At 43.8% G+C, this 17,073-nt stretch overlaps 1 protein-coding gene across 1 annotated transcript in view; it reads left to right on the top strand.

Moving 5' to 3' along the window:
- The window catches only part of PTCH1 (patched 1), a 59,785-nt gene that overhangs the window by 25,296 nt on the left and 17,416 nt on the right, over positions 1-17,073 (top strand). The window contains exons 8-16 of the mRNA XM_007121877.4: positions 15-162; positions 997-1,128; positions 1,550-1,705; positions 2,443-2,541; positions 3,065-3,190; positions 8,779-8,897; positions 9,521-9,923; positions 10,348-10,657; positions 15,471-15,613. Of these exons, the coding sequence (XP_007121939.3) occupies positions 15-162; positions 997-1,128; positions 1,550-1,705; positions 2,443-2,541; positions 3,065-3,190; positions 8,779-8,897; positions 9,521-9,923; positions 10,348-10,657; positions 15,471-15,613 (1,636 nt within the window). The remainder of the gene's footprint in view (positions 1-14; positions 163-996; positions 1,129-1,549; positions 1,706-2,442; positions 2,542-3,064; positions 3,191-8,778; positions 8,898-9,520; positions 9,924-10,347; positions 10,658-15,470; positions 15,614-17,073) is intronic.

Here is a 17,073-nt window from a genome sequence, read left to right as displayed (position 1 = left end):
CCACCCCATCACAGTGCCCACGCCTTGCAGACCATGTTTCAGTTAATGACTCCCAAGCAAATGTACGAACACTTCAAGGGTTATGAGTATGTCTCGCACATCAACTGGAACGAGGACAAGGCAGCAGCCATCCTGGAGGCTTGGCAGAGGACGTATGTGGAGGTAAATGGGTGGCGTTCTGACGCCCTTTGAATCTGAGTACAAACCCCTTAGTTAGTAAATACTTCATTTTAACGTTTTAAAGCATTGTTTTCATTAGAATTTATTTTCAAAACTGATTGTAATTCTGGGAACTTGGTGGGATGAAAACTTTTTCCTTTTCTTTATATTGAAAATCTTACTATCTGGGTGATGCTAATTCTAATTGTGATGCCCTGAAACATTTTGAGTAACCAATTGTGAACCCCAGAGCTCTAAGGCATAACAGTGTTTAAAAAAAAAAACACTTGGTTAGCAAGAAAAGGTGTCTGGAAAACATTAGCAAGGCATAGAATCTGTTCACAGCTGCAGTCCCCTTGGTTAGGTCATGTGACAGGAGCTGGCCTTTGTTTCCCAAGCAGTGACCTCTACTGAGCTGCATGTGACCTTTTAAAAGTGGCCAGCGAATGAAGAGGGGGAGGAGTGCCCATAAGAATGAGTTGTTTTGGATTAGGGGGGAACTGATGGGCCCGCAAATCAGTTGTAGAGTTATGGAGAGGAGAATAGTAGTCTTAGACATAGCATAAATAAGGCTGTCGGAGTAAACTTCAATTACACAGGCTCACCGGCTCACCACAGCACCACATTCTCGCTTGATTAGCAGTAGTGTTCATTGTGCCAGGCTCAGGTCCTTCAACGTTAGTCCAAGTTCAAACCCCAATCATGTAGAGCTCTTTTCAAGGCATCAGAAAAAAGTGGGGGTTGGGTAAAGGGGACGTGTCACCTGAGGTCTGTGCTCTTGAAGCTCATTGTAGCTTTATTCCCATCTGGGAATTTATCCTTGTGTTGTGACCGCAGGTAGTTCATCAAAGCGTCGCTCAGAACTCCACTCAGAAGGTGCTTTCCTTTACCACGACAACCCTGGACGACATCCTCAAGTCCTTCTCTGATGTCAGCGTCATCCGAGTGGCCAGTGGCTATTTACTGATGGTAACAACCAATTCAGTTCTCCCGGGGGGCGTTTTTGTTTTGTTTTTTAGTTTTTACCTTTCCATGACTGCCCCTGCTTTTTAACTGCTCTTAACACACACGTGCATCCAAGACAGAGAGAGCTCGGCTTCGTAACGGTTTAAAAAGTGGTCGTGTAAAGCATTTATTACCATTTGCAGTTTGCCCATCTTTGACTTGTATCATTTCGTAGGACGTCTGTAATGTAAATTTTTCTTGTTGTTGGATTTAATAAGTGCTACCTTTTGATTTGGGGTGATGGGTGGGGGAAAACATTAGAATCTTCACACATTCTAATGTTTGGCTTTTGTTTTGTGTCTCCCCCTTCCTTCTCTCCCCCCTCCTCCAATTCCCCGTCTTTCCTTCACCTCCCCACCACCCTGCCCACCTGTTCTGCTTGCAGCTTGCCTATGCCTGTTTAACCATGCTGCGCTGGGACTGCTCCAAGTCCCAGGGTGCCGTGGGGCTGGCTGGTGTCCTGTTGGTTGCACTGTCAGTGGCTGCAGGATTGGGCCTGTGCTCATTGATCGGGATTTCCTTTAATGCTGCAACAACTCAGGTACTAAAGGAGCCATCCGTCTGTTGTTCATTGACAAACACCCCTCTCCGGGCTTGCCCAGTTGGCCTCCAGTGTGTCCGTGTCACCTAAAGGGTCCTCCAGCCTTTTCCACTAAGATGCCCCATTTCTCAGGGGGGTGCTGTGTCTCAATGGACCACTTGACAGTGGCAGGTCTGAATGGGCTTGTTGATTAGTTAGAGATGCTTCATTTTTCAGTGGAATTTAGATCATTTATTCGAGCAGTGGTTCTTAACCTTGAGTGTGCATTAGCGTCACCTGGCGGGCTTGTGAAAACTGTTTGCTGGGCCCCATCCCCAGAGTTTCTAATGCAGTCCATCTGGGGTGAGGGTGGAGAATTTGTATTTCTAGCCAGCTCCTAACACTGCTGGTCTAGGCATCACGCTCTGAGAACCACTGCTTTAAATGAGTTAGATTCCTTCTCACTTTTTTTTTTTTAACATCTTCATTGGAGTATAATTCCTTCTCATTTATTAACTTAAAAAAATTATTGTATGTGGAGCTTAGAAATAGTAATGGACGAGATCTACTGTGAACCACAACTGCTAGACTTTGGGGTCTAACTCTCAGATAAAACTAAGTTCTTCACATGAGTTCATGTAAGCCATCCTTTGGGTAAGCTACTTGGGGTGCTGGTGGCAGTGTTTTAAATAGCTTTGTAGAATTCTCAGAATTGGACCTCACGTGTCTGATGTCACTGTGCTGTGTTTTCACTACAGGTTTTGCCATTTCTTGCTCTTGGCGTTGGTGTGGATGATGTGTTCCTTCTGGCGCATGCGTTTAGTGAAACAGGACAGAATAAAAGAATCCCTTTTGAGGTAATAGAAACAAAAGAAGAAACCTTTGAGGACAGCAGAAGCCCCTCTCTGTTCCTGAGTGTTTGTCCTTTCACTTTTCTCAATCTGGCCCAGTAAATATTTCAGTCCCAAGTCAGATGACACGTTACTGACTCTAAATAAGTAAAGTAAGTTGAAAGCATCTCAGGACACTTGTTCCAAAGTGCACATTTGTTTCTTTGGGTTTTTTGGTTTCTTTGTTCTCATTTCTCCTTGCCCCTTTTTAATCATATTAAAAATTTACTTAAATCATTATCTTGCAGCTTTGTGCTTTGGGTAGTAATCACCATGAACAACACATGACTGTATAGATAGCACTGAAAACTTGAATTTCAGTGTCGGTGTTAGAGGGAAAGGCAGAGATATCCCTTTCTTATCCCCTCACGTCAGCATTGTAAACTACCAGTTGTCTTATTTTGCCACGTATTTGAATTGTTCACACAGTCTGTGGTCTGAGGGGACTCCGCCTTGTGCGGCTCTCAGCACTGTGGTTTCTCATCCTTAGGACAGGACCGGGGAGTGTCTCAAGCGCACGGGAGCCAGCGTGGCCCTCACATCCATCAGCAACGTCACAGCCTTCTTTATGGCTGCGTTGATCCCCATTCCTGCTCTGCGGGCGTTCTCCCTGCAGGTGAGTTTCCAGTGACTGGATCTGGGGGGCTCTGTGAGCGCTGCACTCAACAGCGAGCCTTCCAGGTCTGCTTTTCTCCAGTGATGTGCTTACAGTACTACCACCATGAAGTAAAGCAGCATGCCAGCTTTTGGGACTCTTTCTTCTGGGTGGATGCTTCTTTAAGCAATAACCTTGACACTCCCTCTGAAAGAAAGTTCTAGGGTTCTTTCTTTCCTTTAAAGCCCTATAGCTCAGAAGCCTGAGGCCTGGGTATCCTCATGACCCAGGGCTGCTCCATATGGGACGCCTATAAGCCCATACTCCAGATAATCAGGAGTCCTTTGGATTGGGCCCTGGTGCAGTCAGCTCTTGTTCGTCCCTGCTTCTAAACTCCACTCTCAGTTTCTGTGCTCACCCCCTTCCCCTGCTAGCTACCAACTCTTGATTTCCCTAAAGCAGCCCCCAACACAAAGCCGCTGCACAGAGCAGACTTCACTGATATGAGGATGAGGTTGCGGTGTAGCCCAGGCCAGGCCATAACTTAAAATTGAGTGTTAGGGCTTCCCTGGTGGCACAGTGGTTGAGAATCCACCTGCCGATGCGGGGGACACGGGTTCGTGCCCCGGTCCGGGAAGATCCCACGTGCCACGGAGTGGCTGGGCCCGTGAGCCATGGCCGCGGAGCCTGCGCGTCCACAGCAGTGAGAGGCCCGCGTACGGCAAAAAAAAAAAAAAAAAAAAAAAAAAATTGAGCGTTAGATTCCTCACTGTGTGAGGAGGGATTGGCCAGCCTCTGCCTGCAGGGGTTCCTTGGCCAGCCCTTACTTGCCACCTCTCCTTCCTTGTTCTTCCTGGCCCCTCTTCTCCTTCCTTTTGGTTCCCTACTGGACTCTCAAGCTGCCCAAGAAAACACAGAATTCCTCTCCCTTTCTTGTGCAGAGCAATTTGGTCCATCATTGTTCTGTTCTTTCCTTCCAAACCAGGCCCTGTCACATCTAGAGGCCTCTGAGATATTTTTCCAAAGAGCCAGCTAACATGAATTGTAAGAATGGAGAGTTCCCGCGACTGGGGATGCAGCTATGGTCAGTTCTATGCTTGGTGTAAAGTACTGGCATTGCTCTTCAGCTGCTTGAAACTCATGGGAAATCCTGAAATCAACGCAGCAGATAAAGAAGGCTACTTGCCCAGTTTGTGGCGTGGTCTTCCAAGCCTGAAATGGTTTAGGGTTTTGATTTCTCAAGGATATTATTGAGGTTTTGTGAATTAAATTCAAATTTTAAAGCTCCAACTGTTTTCCAGGAAAGATTAAAGGAGCAGTGGCTTTCCCTTTTCCTTCTCTCTTACAATGTGATAGTAATTCATGAGATGGCCAGGTTTTTAAAGGAAACTATTTTTGGTGTCACTTTTTAAACTGTTCTTACATCCATCCAGCTTATTCATACTGCTTTACTCCTTTTAATCACCAAAACGTTCTAAGGATTGTGACCAGGAAGAGAAATTGACAAATCCTAGATTAGGTTTCTATTTATATTTTTGTCCACACACTCAGCTCTTTTTTAGCCTTTAGCCTTCAGATATGAATCTTATTTCACTAATTACCGATAAAGGCGTAAGCAACTAGTGATCTTACTGCATTTGGGACACTAGACTTGTTTACTATTTGGTGTAAGGTTTTGTACCCATCACTATGACCACCAGGCCCCCCAAAAGAAAAATACTAAAAAAAGCTTATTTGCATTTTATTATAAACGTATAGAAAATAGAAATAGAAGTAGTGAGTGAATAAATGAATAAATTAAATCTGAAAGTGGGACCAAAGTTCAAGGAAAATGAAAATATATCTAACTGCTCAGTAATATGGAAGGTAAATAAAAGATGCCCACTAATTTATTGGTACAACTGAAGTTTTAGGATGCCTTTTGCGCAGGCATGCACATGTGCAGCACCCTTGATAGCCTGCGCTTGTCTCGTATACAGCAGATTCTGGTACTGAGAAACTGTTCTAGAGTCTTTTAACAGTGGGACCCTCCCTCCTGCCTCTGTCCTTCTCTGCCTGCCTTTTACCTTGCTGTTCTTTACCTGCTTTACCTCACGCTCCTTCTTTTCTTCTTGTCCCTCTCTCTCATTTTCTCCTCTCCTCTCTCAGTACAAACTGATGATTCATCAAGGCATACTCTCCTTTAATGATATCCTATGGTGTGGTGGCCTGAAAAGCTACATGAGTTTTCCTTACGCCTTTTAGAAAATCCAGTACGCTAAGTTCTCCCAAGGTAAGCACCTTACTGAGATGAAATGAATACTGTTGGTTTTGCATTTCTATTCCAAGGCACTGGAGTGTCACTGTAGAAATTGCATCTACAGCTTCTAGAAGTTCTCATTTATTAGAGAATGGCTTCCTGTGATACTGGTTCATTCTCTGTCAAAAAACAAACAAAAACAAAAAGTAAAAAAAAAAAAGAATAGAAAATTTAAGAAAAAAGAGCATGCCATGATTTTTGCAGTAGCCATCATAAATTTTACACTTGGTTCCCTTTAAAATGTATTGACATTTGAAATTGACCATTATATAGTTCCTCTTTACTTTAGTTAACTGTGTTAAGTTGAAACTTTGGGTATTCATTTGTATTTGTATTTTCAGGATACTATAGATTAAGCATCAGAAGGACATATCCAAAATGGTTCTGTCCAGTAATAAACCCACGTTTAGAATTTTTCCTTGTGGAGCCTTTCCAATTTTGTAACCTTGCCAAAATAAATAGAATTTTTTTCCCAAAGAAACCTCCTTGTCAATCTTTATCCATCTGTCCAAATGCCACCTCTATACCAGAAAGCAGTGGCACTGTTTATAATTCTTTGAGAACGAATGCCCTACACTGGGGCTTTGCTGGTAACTGAATGGTATTTGTTCTTCAATGAAAAGTCCCAGAACAGAATGCCTTATTGTTCCAAATGGTAAGAGGGTTTAGACGAGGGCCCCTCTAGGCAGGGCCAGTTCCTCTCTGCTCTGCAAGTGTCTCAGTGGGGCCACCCATAGATGCTTTGCAGGGGAATGGGACATTTCCTTTAAGCACAGCAATTAGAATTGATTGACGGTGCAGGATCATCCCCGTCATCTTTTCAGATTTACTTGAAATTTCTTAAAGTGCTCTTTGCTCTAGCAGCGACACTTCTCTCTTACTGAGAAATCCTTGCTGTTTGTTTTTATTATTTCAGTGCACTTTAGAGGATGTTGAAGTTCTACAACTTTCTCATCAGTAAATGTCCTATCTATATATGTAATAAGCTGTTGGACAGTAAGTTTAGATGGGAAGCTACCTTGGGTTTCTTCTTTCATTTCTCCATTTCCACCCCAAAGAGACCAGGCAAGATGCCCATCCAATTTCTCTGATGGATGAGGCTGGTATCAGATGCATTCCCCAGCCACGGCAGAAAGCATCAGTGTTGCTTTGGCCACAACCTCTGGGCCACCTGTATACACCTGCATGGCTTATCTTTTCACAGTCTGTGTCCTCATCCCCAGGAACTTCTGTTCAAAATGAGATGCCCAGAGTTTCTTGTCTGCAATTACACTCGTAAATTCTAAGCATGACTGTAATAAACAGAAAAGCTGACAGGATTCCACCCCCCAAGATTAAGTTTTCCTGGAAAACCCTTGAGGATCAGACACATTCTCCCCTATGTTCTGATTGGTCAGGAATCCTAACCCTGCCCCCGTGTCTGTCTCTTCAAGAGGTGATCAGATCTAACAAGAACTCCCAGGTCCCTGCTGGGCTGGGGGCTTAGGCATCAAGCCTGTGTTTGAATCCGATTTACTGGGAACCTCAGGCAGGTGACCTTCCTCTGCACCACGGGTCTTTATTAGGTAAAGGGCCAACAGCAGGACTAACGTCTGCCTCCTGGTTGCTGTAAGAATCGAAAGGATCGTGTGTAACTTAACTACCTGACCTCCCATCACTCCTCCTCCTCCTTTCTCTTCCCTCAACAGAATTTTAAACCCAGCAGTGCTGCATAGCTTTTAAACTCAGACACGGCCTATCGGATTTCCTCCATGCATCCTTCCTCCCTGGTCCTCCCCAAATCCTTTTTTGTCTTCTCCATCTCCCAAGAAACCTTTTCTGACCACTCTCCCCACCCCCATGTGTACCCCCACCTGCATGCTCCCCCCTCCTCTGAGCCACTCTGGAACCCTGGCATGCTTCTATTACTACATTTGTCAGCCTAGATTGTAATGTGTTTATAGTTCTGGCTGTGTCTTTCCTTGAGAGCAGGATTTTGTCTTATTTATCTTTGTGTCTTCCGTACCCAATACGCTGCCCTGACTTTTCTTTTTTCTATTTGCCTCTTAGATAAATCCTCTAGTCAAAATAGTGATTTGCTTGTAACATGTTAGGCAGGTCTTTAAAGTACGTTATATACATTAGAGTGGCCAGTTAACATGTTTCATATATTTTGAATTGATGAGGAATTTTCAAGGAAGACTAAGAAGAGAGGGTTTGGGTCATTTTTAGGAGACTCTTGGTTATTTTTTGGTTTTGTAGACTTGACAGGGAATTAATTATCGAAAAAAGCATCTCTCCAGAACTTGGGCTTGCTATTTCACCTCAAGCATAAATTCACAAATTACTATCCAGAGACCTTTGCAAGGTTCTCCTCTGGTATTGTTCGGTACCAGTTGTAATCAGGTTTTCTTTTCTCACCCTGAAACGTTTACCCAGTTTGAGAAGGTTTTAGAACTAAGCAGTTCTTTGAAAAACCTTGTAAGAGTTTTTATTTTTCAAAAAAACTTTCTGATGATTTCTTGGTTACTTAGCATTCCAGTTGCATTTTTCATCATGCTGCTTCTTTCCATGCCTTTCTGTACGGGAGAGCCCTTTCAACTGTCCTCTGTTGACTTTCCCCTATTAACAGCCCAATTGTGTAATTTTTACTAGGTCAGCAGGAGATTTGCCAAAGCGCTACAGAATCTAGCCCTGTGTTTATTCTAGGTTATGGAGTGACTTTTGAATCCGTACTTATTTATTCTGCATACTAGAATCACACACAGGAATTTCTGCTTAACTCTCCTTGACCTTTTATGTTACTGCGCTCGCACACCCCACAGGCTACTCCAGAGGCTATTTGGAATGTGCCTATTAAAAACCTCGGGGGACGTGTTTGAATTTTTATTTTGTGTTTTAAAGGTGACATTTGGATATCCTCAATCTACTTTATATATAAATTTTCTAAGTGTAAAATCAGGGCTACGTGAACTCTTAGAAATGTTCTAAGAGGAAAATGTTTCTTTTTATCTTAAAGTAAAACATCTCAAGCATATTCTCTGTTCTGCTTTTGTCAGTTTGGTTTAGTTTAGTTCCTGTGTTTGTACCCTGTGGGCCCATGGAATTATTAGACATGGAAAGGAATGATGGGGGCCTCTATTCTAGTCAAATGGTCTCTTAATGAAGGACGAGAAGCAAAGTGATGAGAAACTCCAGCATCTATTTCAGGCTTAAACACCTCAGTTAGGAAAATGAAAGAAAGATTTTGTTTAAAGCATCTTTATTTTCAAAGCAGTTCTCTGACTGGGAGGAAATGTATTAGTGACCTCTACATTTTTTTTTCTCCCAGGCGGCTGTAGTAGTGGTATTCAATTTTGCTATGGTTCTGCTGATTTTTCCTGCAATTCTCAGCATGGATTTGTATCGACGTGAGGACAGGAGATTGGATATTTTCTGCTGTTTTACAAGGTACATTTTCTGTCCCCTGTGGCCTTTATTTGTTGGGAACGGAGTGGTAATGTTTAGAGAAATTTTCAGCCTCTGAACTTAGAAGGAAGCATAGTTAACAGTGTGATGAACGCAGGGGAGATAATGGACAGAGGATGCTTCCTCTGGGGGACATCGGAGTCACTGGGGTTCTCCCCTCCCTCGGCTGAACATTCTTACAGCCCCGAGGTTGTGATACACATGATCATTGTTTACCACACACCAATATTGCTGATTGTTGGGAATTTGTTGTATCTCTAGGGATTAGGGCAGAACAAAGGTTGAAAACCACCATCTGGAAAACATATCACCCTTTGGGTTTTTTGGTTTGGGGTTTTTTTAAAGGAATTACGCATTAAGAGGTTCATCAGCATGTAACTTGATTTTTGTCAGCCAAATTCAGGATCAACCATCCATTTGGCCTCCTTTGATTGACTCATGTCTGTGTCCAGATAGTTAAACCGGATGGTGTTTGTGGAGTTCAGTGCTATGTTTTGCTCCTAAATCAGAGCCGTGTAAAGTGGATGATGTCAGTCATTGGCAGAAATGAAATCACCATTTCCCTGTTTCGGTATACCATTCCAACATATTTCCCCCTCTTTCAGCCCCTGTGTCAGCAGAGTGATTCAGGTTGAACCCCAGGCCTACACAGAGACTCACAATAACACCCGCTACAGCCCCCCGCCCCCCTACAGCAGCCACAGCTTCGCCCACGAAACCCAGATCACCATGCAATCCACGGTGCAGCTTCGCACGGAGTACGACCCACACACGCACGTGTACTACACCACTGCCGAGCCGCGCTCCGAGATCTCCGTGCAGCCCGTCACCGTGGCCCAGGACACGCTCAGCTGCCAGAGCCCCGAGAGCACCAGCTCCACGAGGGACCTGCTCTCCCAGTTCTCTGATTCTAGCCTCCACTGCCTTGAGCCCCCCTGCAGCAGGTGGACACTCTCATCTTTTGCCGAGAAGCACTATGCCCCTTTCCTCTTGAAACCAAAAGCCAAGGTAATTACCAAAACAGAAGACTCGGTACTGTCTGCAAAAAATAACAGAGCAGGCGCCTTTGGAATTCATCAGATTGCTTCCTCAGATGTGATGTATTTCAGGCCTCCTAACGAGTCAGTCCATTTAGAGCTTGAGGCCCTTTTAATGAGCTCATCTTCTACAGGAGTGCATCTCTATGCGGCAAATGTTTCTTTCAATTTATGTCAACTCCTTGCATTTTAAAAGATTTTATTCTAAATGAGCTTGTTTAAAAAATGCGATTACCATGATTTTATGTTTTTTCCTCTGGGAAAACGACCGCTACACTGTACATCCAGACAGTGTGATGGTAAGAGTGAGGTATAAACCAAACAGCTCATCTTTGTCAAGGGAGAGTCGGTTACATTCCTCCGGGTCTGATCTCGGGCCCCTTATTCTGTTGCAGGTCGTGGTGATCTTCCTTTTCCTGGGCCTGCTGGGGGTCAGCCTTTATGGGACCACCCGAGTGCGTGATGGGCTGGACCTTACAGACATTGTGCCTCGGGAAACTAGAGAATATGACTTTATTGCTGCACAGTTCAAATACTTCTCTTTCTACAACATGTATATAGTCACTCAGAAAGCAGACTACCCGAATATCCAGCACTTACTTTACGACCTTCATAAGAGTTTCAGTAATGTGAAGTATGTCATGTTGGAAGAAAATAAACAGCTTCCCAAAATGTGGCTGCACTACTTCAGAGACTGGCTCCAAGGTAAGATGCTGCTGGAGGGCCCTTGTCCTTTGTAAACATTCACCATTTGGTCTTTGGTGTGTTCAGCTTCTACAAGTTCCCTTTGTTCACTTTATTAAAGTGTTATATTATAATGTAACACTGACATGTTTCATTGACTCCTAAGTGTCACTTAAAATTCTTATATAGACTCTTTCTGGGGCAGCTCCCAAATCTGGTTTTTACCTATAAAACGATGCAAACAGTTCAAATGGCTGATTCAGGAACTTCTATAAGAATTTATGAGTACACAGAATAAATGAACAGATGTTCTTAGAATCACTGAATACATCCATATTCAGTCAGCAGTTAGGAGCAAGTTTAGGCCCTCTTTCTCTCCAGTTGGCTACTATTTCCTAGAAATGTTTCTAAGAGCAAGGTAAGAAGCTGAGAAAGGCATTTTAAAGCAGGAAATGGGAAAGTAGGTTATAAAATATGGAGCTGGATGCTTCTAGTACTTTTTTTTTTTAATGGTGGCTAGTTTGGTGACCAAGTGAAATCCAAGTGTTAATGGAATTTCTAGGCTGACTCACTGCCAAATTGTAACTTACTACATCAGTAGTTTTGCATCATTGGTGAATATAATTTAAAATTCCATATTTTGACCATCTTTTGACTTAACATATGGAGTAAGCTTAATTGCTTGATCACATCTCATAGTATATCATAAATAATCAATTTCTGCTTTAAAATGCCTTCCTTAGCTTCTTACCTTGCTCTTAGAAACATTTCTAGGAAATAGTAGTCAACTGGAGAGAAAGAGGGGCTAAACTTGCTCCTAACTGCTGACTGAATATGAATGTATTCAGTGATTCTAAGAACATCTGTTCATTTATTCTGTGTTGACACATGCAAAGTAAAGTGGAGAATCAAGATAATTATCCACACAATTCAAGCAAAAATACTCTTACTGAAATACCCAAATAATTATGGCCCCAACATTTTTTGGCTTAAGTTATCCAAATGATTGTCTTAATTTCCCACTTAATTAGGCTTGTTTAAACACAGATTTAAGTGCCTTTTTTGGTCTTAAGTCAATACACTTGTATGTAAAGATTAAGCAGCCAATTTCCCTGTGAGTTTGCATGAAATGGTAAACAACTTGAATTTGATTGAAAATTCTTCAGTACAGTTTCTGTCTTTGACTCGTGTTCCTAGAATTTTGTCCGTGCATGTATACCAGATTTGACCTCTTTTTGTGAGGAAGGCAAAGAGAACTACATGACATTAACATTATTTTTTTTAACATGCTTGTGAGATTAACTTGAATTTGTTCCCAGTCTTATTTTTTACAGTAGTTTGGGAAGCAGTGGGTTTTTTTTTTTTTTTTTTCAGATGATGAATCAAAAGAGGACTAGAAAGTTGAGAGATTCTCTGCTTTTCATTTTTCCCCCTTTGGCCAAAGACATGCAAATAACTTACCACAAATAACAAAGAGATCTGCAGAGCACTGCCAGTATCTGAGCAAAGAAGGGTTATCCTGGAATTGATTTCAGTGTCTTCGGCCATTCCTTTGGATGTTCAATATGGCATGTTAGGCGGAGCTTCGGAATAGGGTAGAGGAGCATTGTCTCCAGGCAGTGCAGAGGGCTAACCTTTTTATAGCCTATTGTAAATTATCCCCATGCTTTCATCCCTTTAAAGACCTAAAGCAGTTGGACTTGGGAATCTTTTTAAAAGGTGCATTTGAATCATGTTTTGATTGCTAAGTGAACAGCACCCACCTAGACCAAGTAAGATCCATTCATGCCCACTGGTCGGCGTCCCAGCCAGCCCTAGACCTCTGCATCTGACTCTGCCAAGGTCCAGCAGAGCAGTGTACACGGGATGGCCAGATACTGGGACCACCGGCTGCCTAGACATTTTTCAGGCCTATTGAGTGGTTGATTTGGTCTTTGAACATTTCCTCTTAGGAAGTAGTTATCCTTGAGTCAGCTTTCCTTCAAAGCACTTTGTGTGGTTGCTAAGTGATGGGACCCTCATTAGTTTTTAATGGAATGACCATTACAAACCATGTCATCCCATTGGTCTTTAGCAACCTTCCAGTAGTTTTTTTGGGGGGGGGTGGGATTTACTCATAAAAAGGTATAATGGTAATACAGAAATTATCTCAAATGTCACCTTTAAACATACATGCAAATAAGGTGACCTTGGAGATAAACCCACACTGTACAAATGGTATTTGTTTATATTTCACACAAAATATGCAAATAAAATTTAGATTAGTATTTTCTTTTTAGCTTCCTGTATCAAAGAAAAATTGGCAGTTGAAATAATTAACTCAGAACTTCACACTAGAAAATAATTTCTAGTATAAAATATTTTAAATGAAAAAGTTCTAGCTAAAACTTTCATATTTTGCCATAAAGTAAGTGAAACGTCACAGTTCTTTCCTACAGTATGCATGTGTTGGAATGTGAAACATTTGGCCAAGGGAAGAAGCAAATCCTTGTCCCTTGTTTTGTGTCAAGACTGTATAGTGTGCGTGCACTTAGGCCAAACCATTGTTACTTGAGCCTTTTGATAATTAATCAGAAAATAATACACTAATTATGAAAGAACTTAACTTTTCTGTGAAGTCAGTGATTATTTCTCATTCCTCGTGAAGTCCCAGCAGAGTGAATGGCGAGTAGGGGGCCAGCAGCGTGGGTGATGAGTTGAGAGGAATTGCCAACAGGGTTGACCTCCCCAAATCAGATCTTTCTCTCCTTGTTTCACTCTAGGGTGTCCGCAGAGTCTTAGAGTATAAATATCTTAAAACCGCACTCAGATTTTTGGGGCCCCCTATTTGCCACCAGATGTCATTGGTGCCCACGTTAACTCTGCTGTCTTATTCTCGTGCCTTCAACAGATGTTTGTTTCCTGGGCACCATAGTGCATTCAGGGCAACTTAGAGCATCCGTGGTTCCAGCTGACTCTGGAAGAGGCTGCCTGGGTTCAAAGCTTAGCTCCAGCATTTACCTGCTGGGTGACTTTCCTCAAGTTACTTCACATTCCCAAGCCTCATCTGTAAAGCGGGAACCATAATACTAGTAGACTATCTCATGAGGTCGTTTTAAGAATTAAACAAGGGGCAGTCAATGTAAAATGCTTAGACAGCCCCACACTCACAATAAGCATGAGCTCTGCTCCTCAGGATTAGCAGGTCAAGAGGAAAGGGTTAAAGTGCCATACAAGCCACAAAGTGATGGAAATTCTATTATGGTGAGGAAAACAAAACAGGCCTCTTTTCTGGTAGGGGTTGTTTTTTTCTCTCCTGTTTATTTTTTTCAAAAACAGAAAAAAAAGCCTTTAGGTAATAAAATAACATCTGTTCGGTACTGATGGTTGTATGCATGCCTCGCTATGAAAAACAGTCTGTGTGAGAGGGGAGCGCAGCCATCCCGGTGGTCTCCCCGCCCGGCCCTGCGGCCACTCCACGTTCCCCGAACAGGGCCGCCTTTCACCGCTGAGCCCGAGGCCCTCATCCCCAAATTGTTCCTGGGAAAACAACGCCCACAGCAATGTCGGAAGGAAGGTTTAGTTGGGACAGAGAGAGAGAACGGGAGAGAGAGAGTCCTGTGTTCCCTTCTCCCCCCAACTTCAAATCCCAAGAGTTTAACCATTTTGAGCACGAACGGAACGAGTTCTGTGTGTTGCGGGGAGCGGGGGCATGTCGCGAAATGAAACAAACCCTTCTCCCTCCTTACTGGCCACGTCTAACCCGTGCACGTACAGCTGGTTCAGAAGATGTGGCTTCCTGGGCTTCTGGGGCTTGGGAGCTCAACGTGGGAGGTGGTTTGGGGGAGCAGGGCGACGGAAGAGGGGGGGTGTCAGAGGAGAGTGTGTGCAAGCCAGCAATTGCTCAGACCCGAGGGCCGGGTCACCGGGGCCCTGTTTTCTCTTCCAACACGCTTATCTCTTTACAGCTGTAGCCAAACCGTCAGGTCTGTAATGATGGTTTTGATTACAGAGGCCAAGCGCAGCTGTGTGTGGTGGGCTGGTGGGCGCGCCCATCCCCCAAGCCCAGAAAGCTCTTTCCTTCCCCTCCTTGGCCTTGCGGTTTGTCATCTGTTCTCACAGAGCCCCCTTCTATTGGCCTGTGGCTTCCTGTTCTCGGTCTGATCCAAATTTACCCTGTGAGGTATTTCCCTGCACACACATGCACACAGATTCCTCCTCCTCTGTCCTCCACACCCCCTCTTGGAGGAAGGGTGGCAGAGAGGAAGAGAACAGTCCAGAGTGAATAGGTGTCGGCTGTGATCTTTACACAACCTGGCAGTCGATCCCACAGCTTGTATTAGCTCCACAAGTCGAACAGATGGAACAAATTGACAGAATCATGTTCACTCACCCAGGGCTGGAGAAGCAACTGAGTTGCTGTTTGAAGTTGGGAGTTTGAATGTGTTTTTCCTGCTCTGAGTGGAATTTCTGGTTGTATCGAAGAACCCATGGCTTAGCACCTGATGTGGCACGAAACAGTGAATGGGCCTGGCGTGTCTTTCTCACCCAGCCCTCTTGCTTTCTTTTGTCATGGGGGAGAAGAAGGGGAGTTTGGGGGGCTTTTTGAGGTAAAACATGTGTATTTGTTTCCTAGAAATGAATATTCTCCCCTTCTGCCCTTGAGGCAGTGATTATCAGCAACCTGAAGTTCATTCACGAAAAATCTAATAGTGTCACATGAAGTCAAATACAAGTAGAATACAGAGTGTTTGGGGTTGATGGCAAACACTCCACTGTCCTCAGAGCACCCTGTTAGGACCAGGATCATTCTGGTTAAGAGTTATAATGTATTGCACACATTTGCCTTTTCTAGGACTTCAGGATGCATTTGACAGTGACTGGGAAACTGGGAAAATCATGCCAAACAATTACAAAAATGGATCAGATGATGGGGTCCTTGCCTACAAACTCCTGGTGCAAACCGGCAGCCGTGATAAGCCCATCGACATCAGCCAGGTACACTCACTGCCTTACACCATGGGAGCTTCGGAGAGCGTCGTTGAGCGGGGCTTTGGGGCAACTGCCACTGAAGACTGCTTGACAGCATGCAGTCCCAGCCTGTGCTCTCTGCAGATCTGAGGCATCGGGGGCTGGAAGAATGAATACTGAGTTGGCTCTAATTCTCTTCATTCCACCAGCAAATCGGATGACTTCAGGCAACCCAGAGAGCCTCACCTTGCTCATCTGTCAAGTGGGGACAAGTGTGTTACTTACCTTCAGAGCAATTGTCAGAAGAAAGTATAGTTGAGGCGGTGCAGACTCTTTCAGATGTTAGACATACTGTGCTGCATTGTCCTCTTTCGAATTCTAGTGCTTGTCACCATGTCAGTCTTGGTTTTATTCAGACTTGGAAAGGTGGATCCATTGGGGAGCAGAATTTGAAAGAATAGAATTTGGTGTGGATGGATGGGTTAGGAGAGGTTACTAGAAGGATAGGAAGATTTGTTATGTTTGATTCCTTTGCATCACTGTGGCCTAAGGGGCAGAGGAGGACAGACGGATTGCTCTCTCATGAGCGAGGCAGATGGAAGTGCAGATCCTTGGAATCTGAGTGGACTCACTGTTGTGCTTACCCCCTAAGTAAGAAGAGCTGTTTCTATTTGGTAATCATATTCTCCAACTGCATTTGCCTCTTCGCTGTGACACTTGGATTCCGGCATATCCCTTTTGATTCCTTGGGCATGCTGGGGAAGGTGTTTGGACCCTTCAGATTTCAAATGAGTCCAGCCCCACTACTGGCTTCCCCAGATCCTATTCCCTCTGGTCTTTGTAGCTTACTTGCTTACTTACTTCAAGCAGAAAACCGTCATGCTAATGATCTTCTAGCAGCTCTGTTTATTGTCTCCCTTTTTTTGCTGGCATTAAAGGTGACAGATTTACAAAGTACATTGTTCAGAGTTATTATGGAGTGTGAACTTGGTGCTTTCTGGCCACATGGGGCATGCTGTCTGGTTTGACAGGGATGCGGGCAGAGGCGTCTTTCTGAGGGATAGCAGGGATGCCCGGGGGCTGGGTTGGGTTTTAGGGACCAGGGACACTGTGGAACAAATGTGGTTGGGCCAGACCCCCGGACATCGTTTCCTCTGCCTGGGAGGGAGAAGAGCGTGCTGTGTGCACGGAGGCCGTGAGCTGTACTATGTAATTGCAGAGACGGCTTGAAGACGTACAGTTGTTACATATCCTGTGGATTAATTGAATCCAGATCCCTAAAATTTAGTTCCCTCACTCTCCTCCACTTTCTTCCTTCACTCTTTCTCTATGAACTTCTGTCATTGGTGTTTTCATTTTGTTAAAAAAGACCGAAAGCACTGGAACCAGTTCTCAATCTAAAGTAAACAGGAAAAAGTATATGCATACATACGTGTGTGTCTATGTATATCTGTCTCCTGATGTTTTTCACCTATGCAAGGCCCACA

This window comes from Physeter macrocephalus, chromosome 9, assembly GCF_002837175.3.
Source record: "Physeter macrocephalus isolate SW-GA chromosome 9, ASM283717v5, whole genome shotgun sequence".
Classification (NCBI taxonomy): Eukaryota; Metazoa; Chordata; class Mammalia; order Artiodactyla; family Physeteridae; genus Physeter; species Physeter macrocephalus.
The sequence above is the reverse complement of the archived record's forward strand: the minus strand, read 5'-3'. Positions and strand labels throughout refer to the sequence as shown.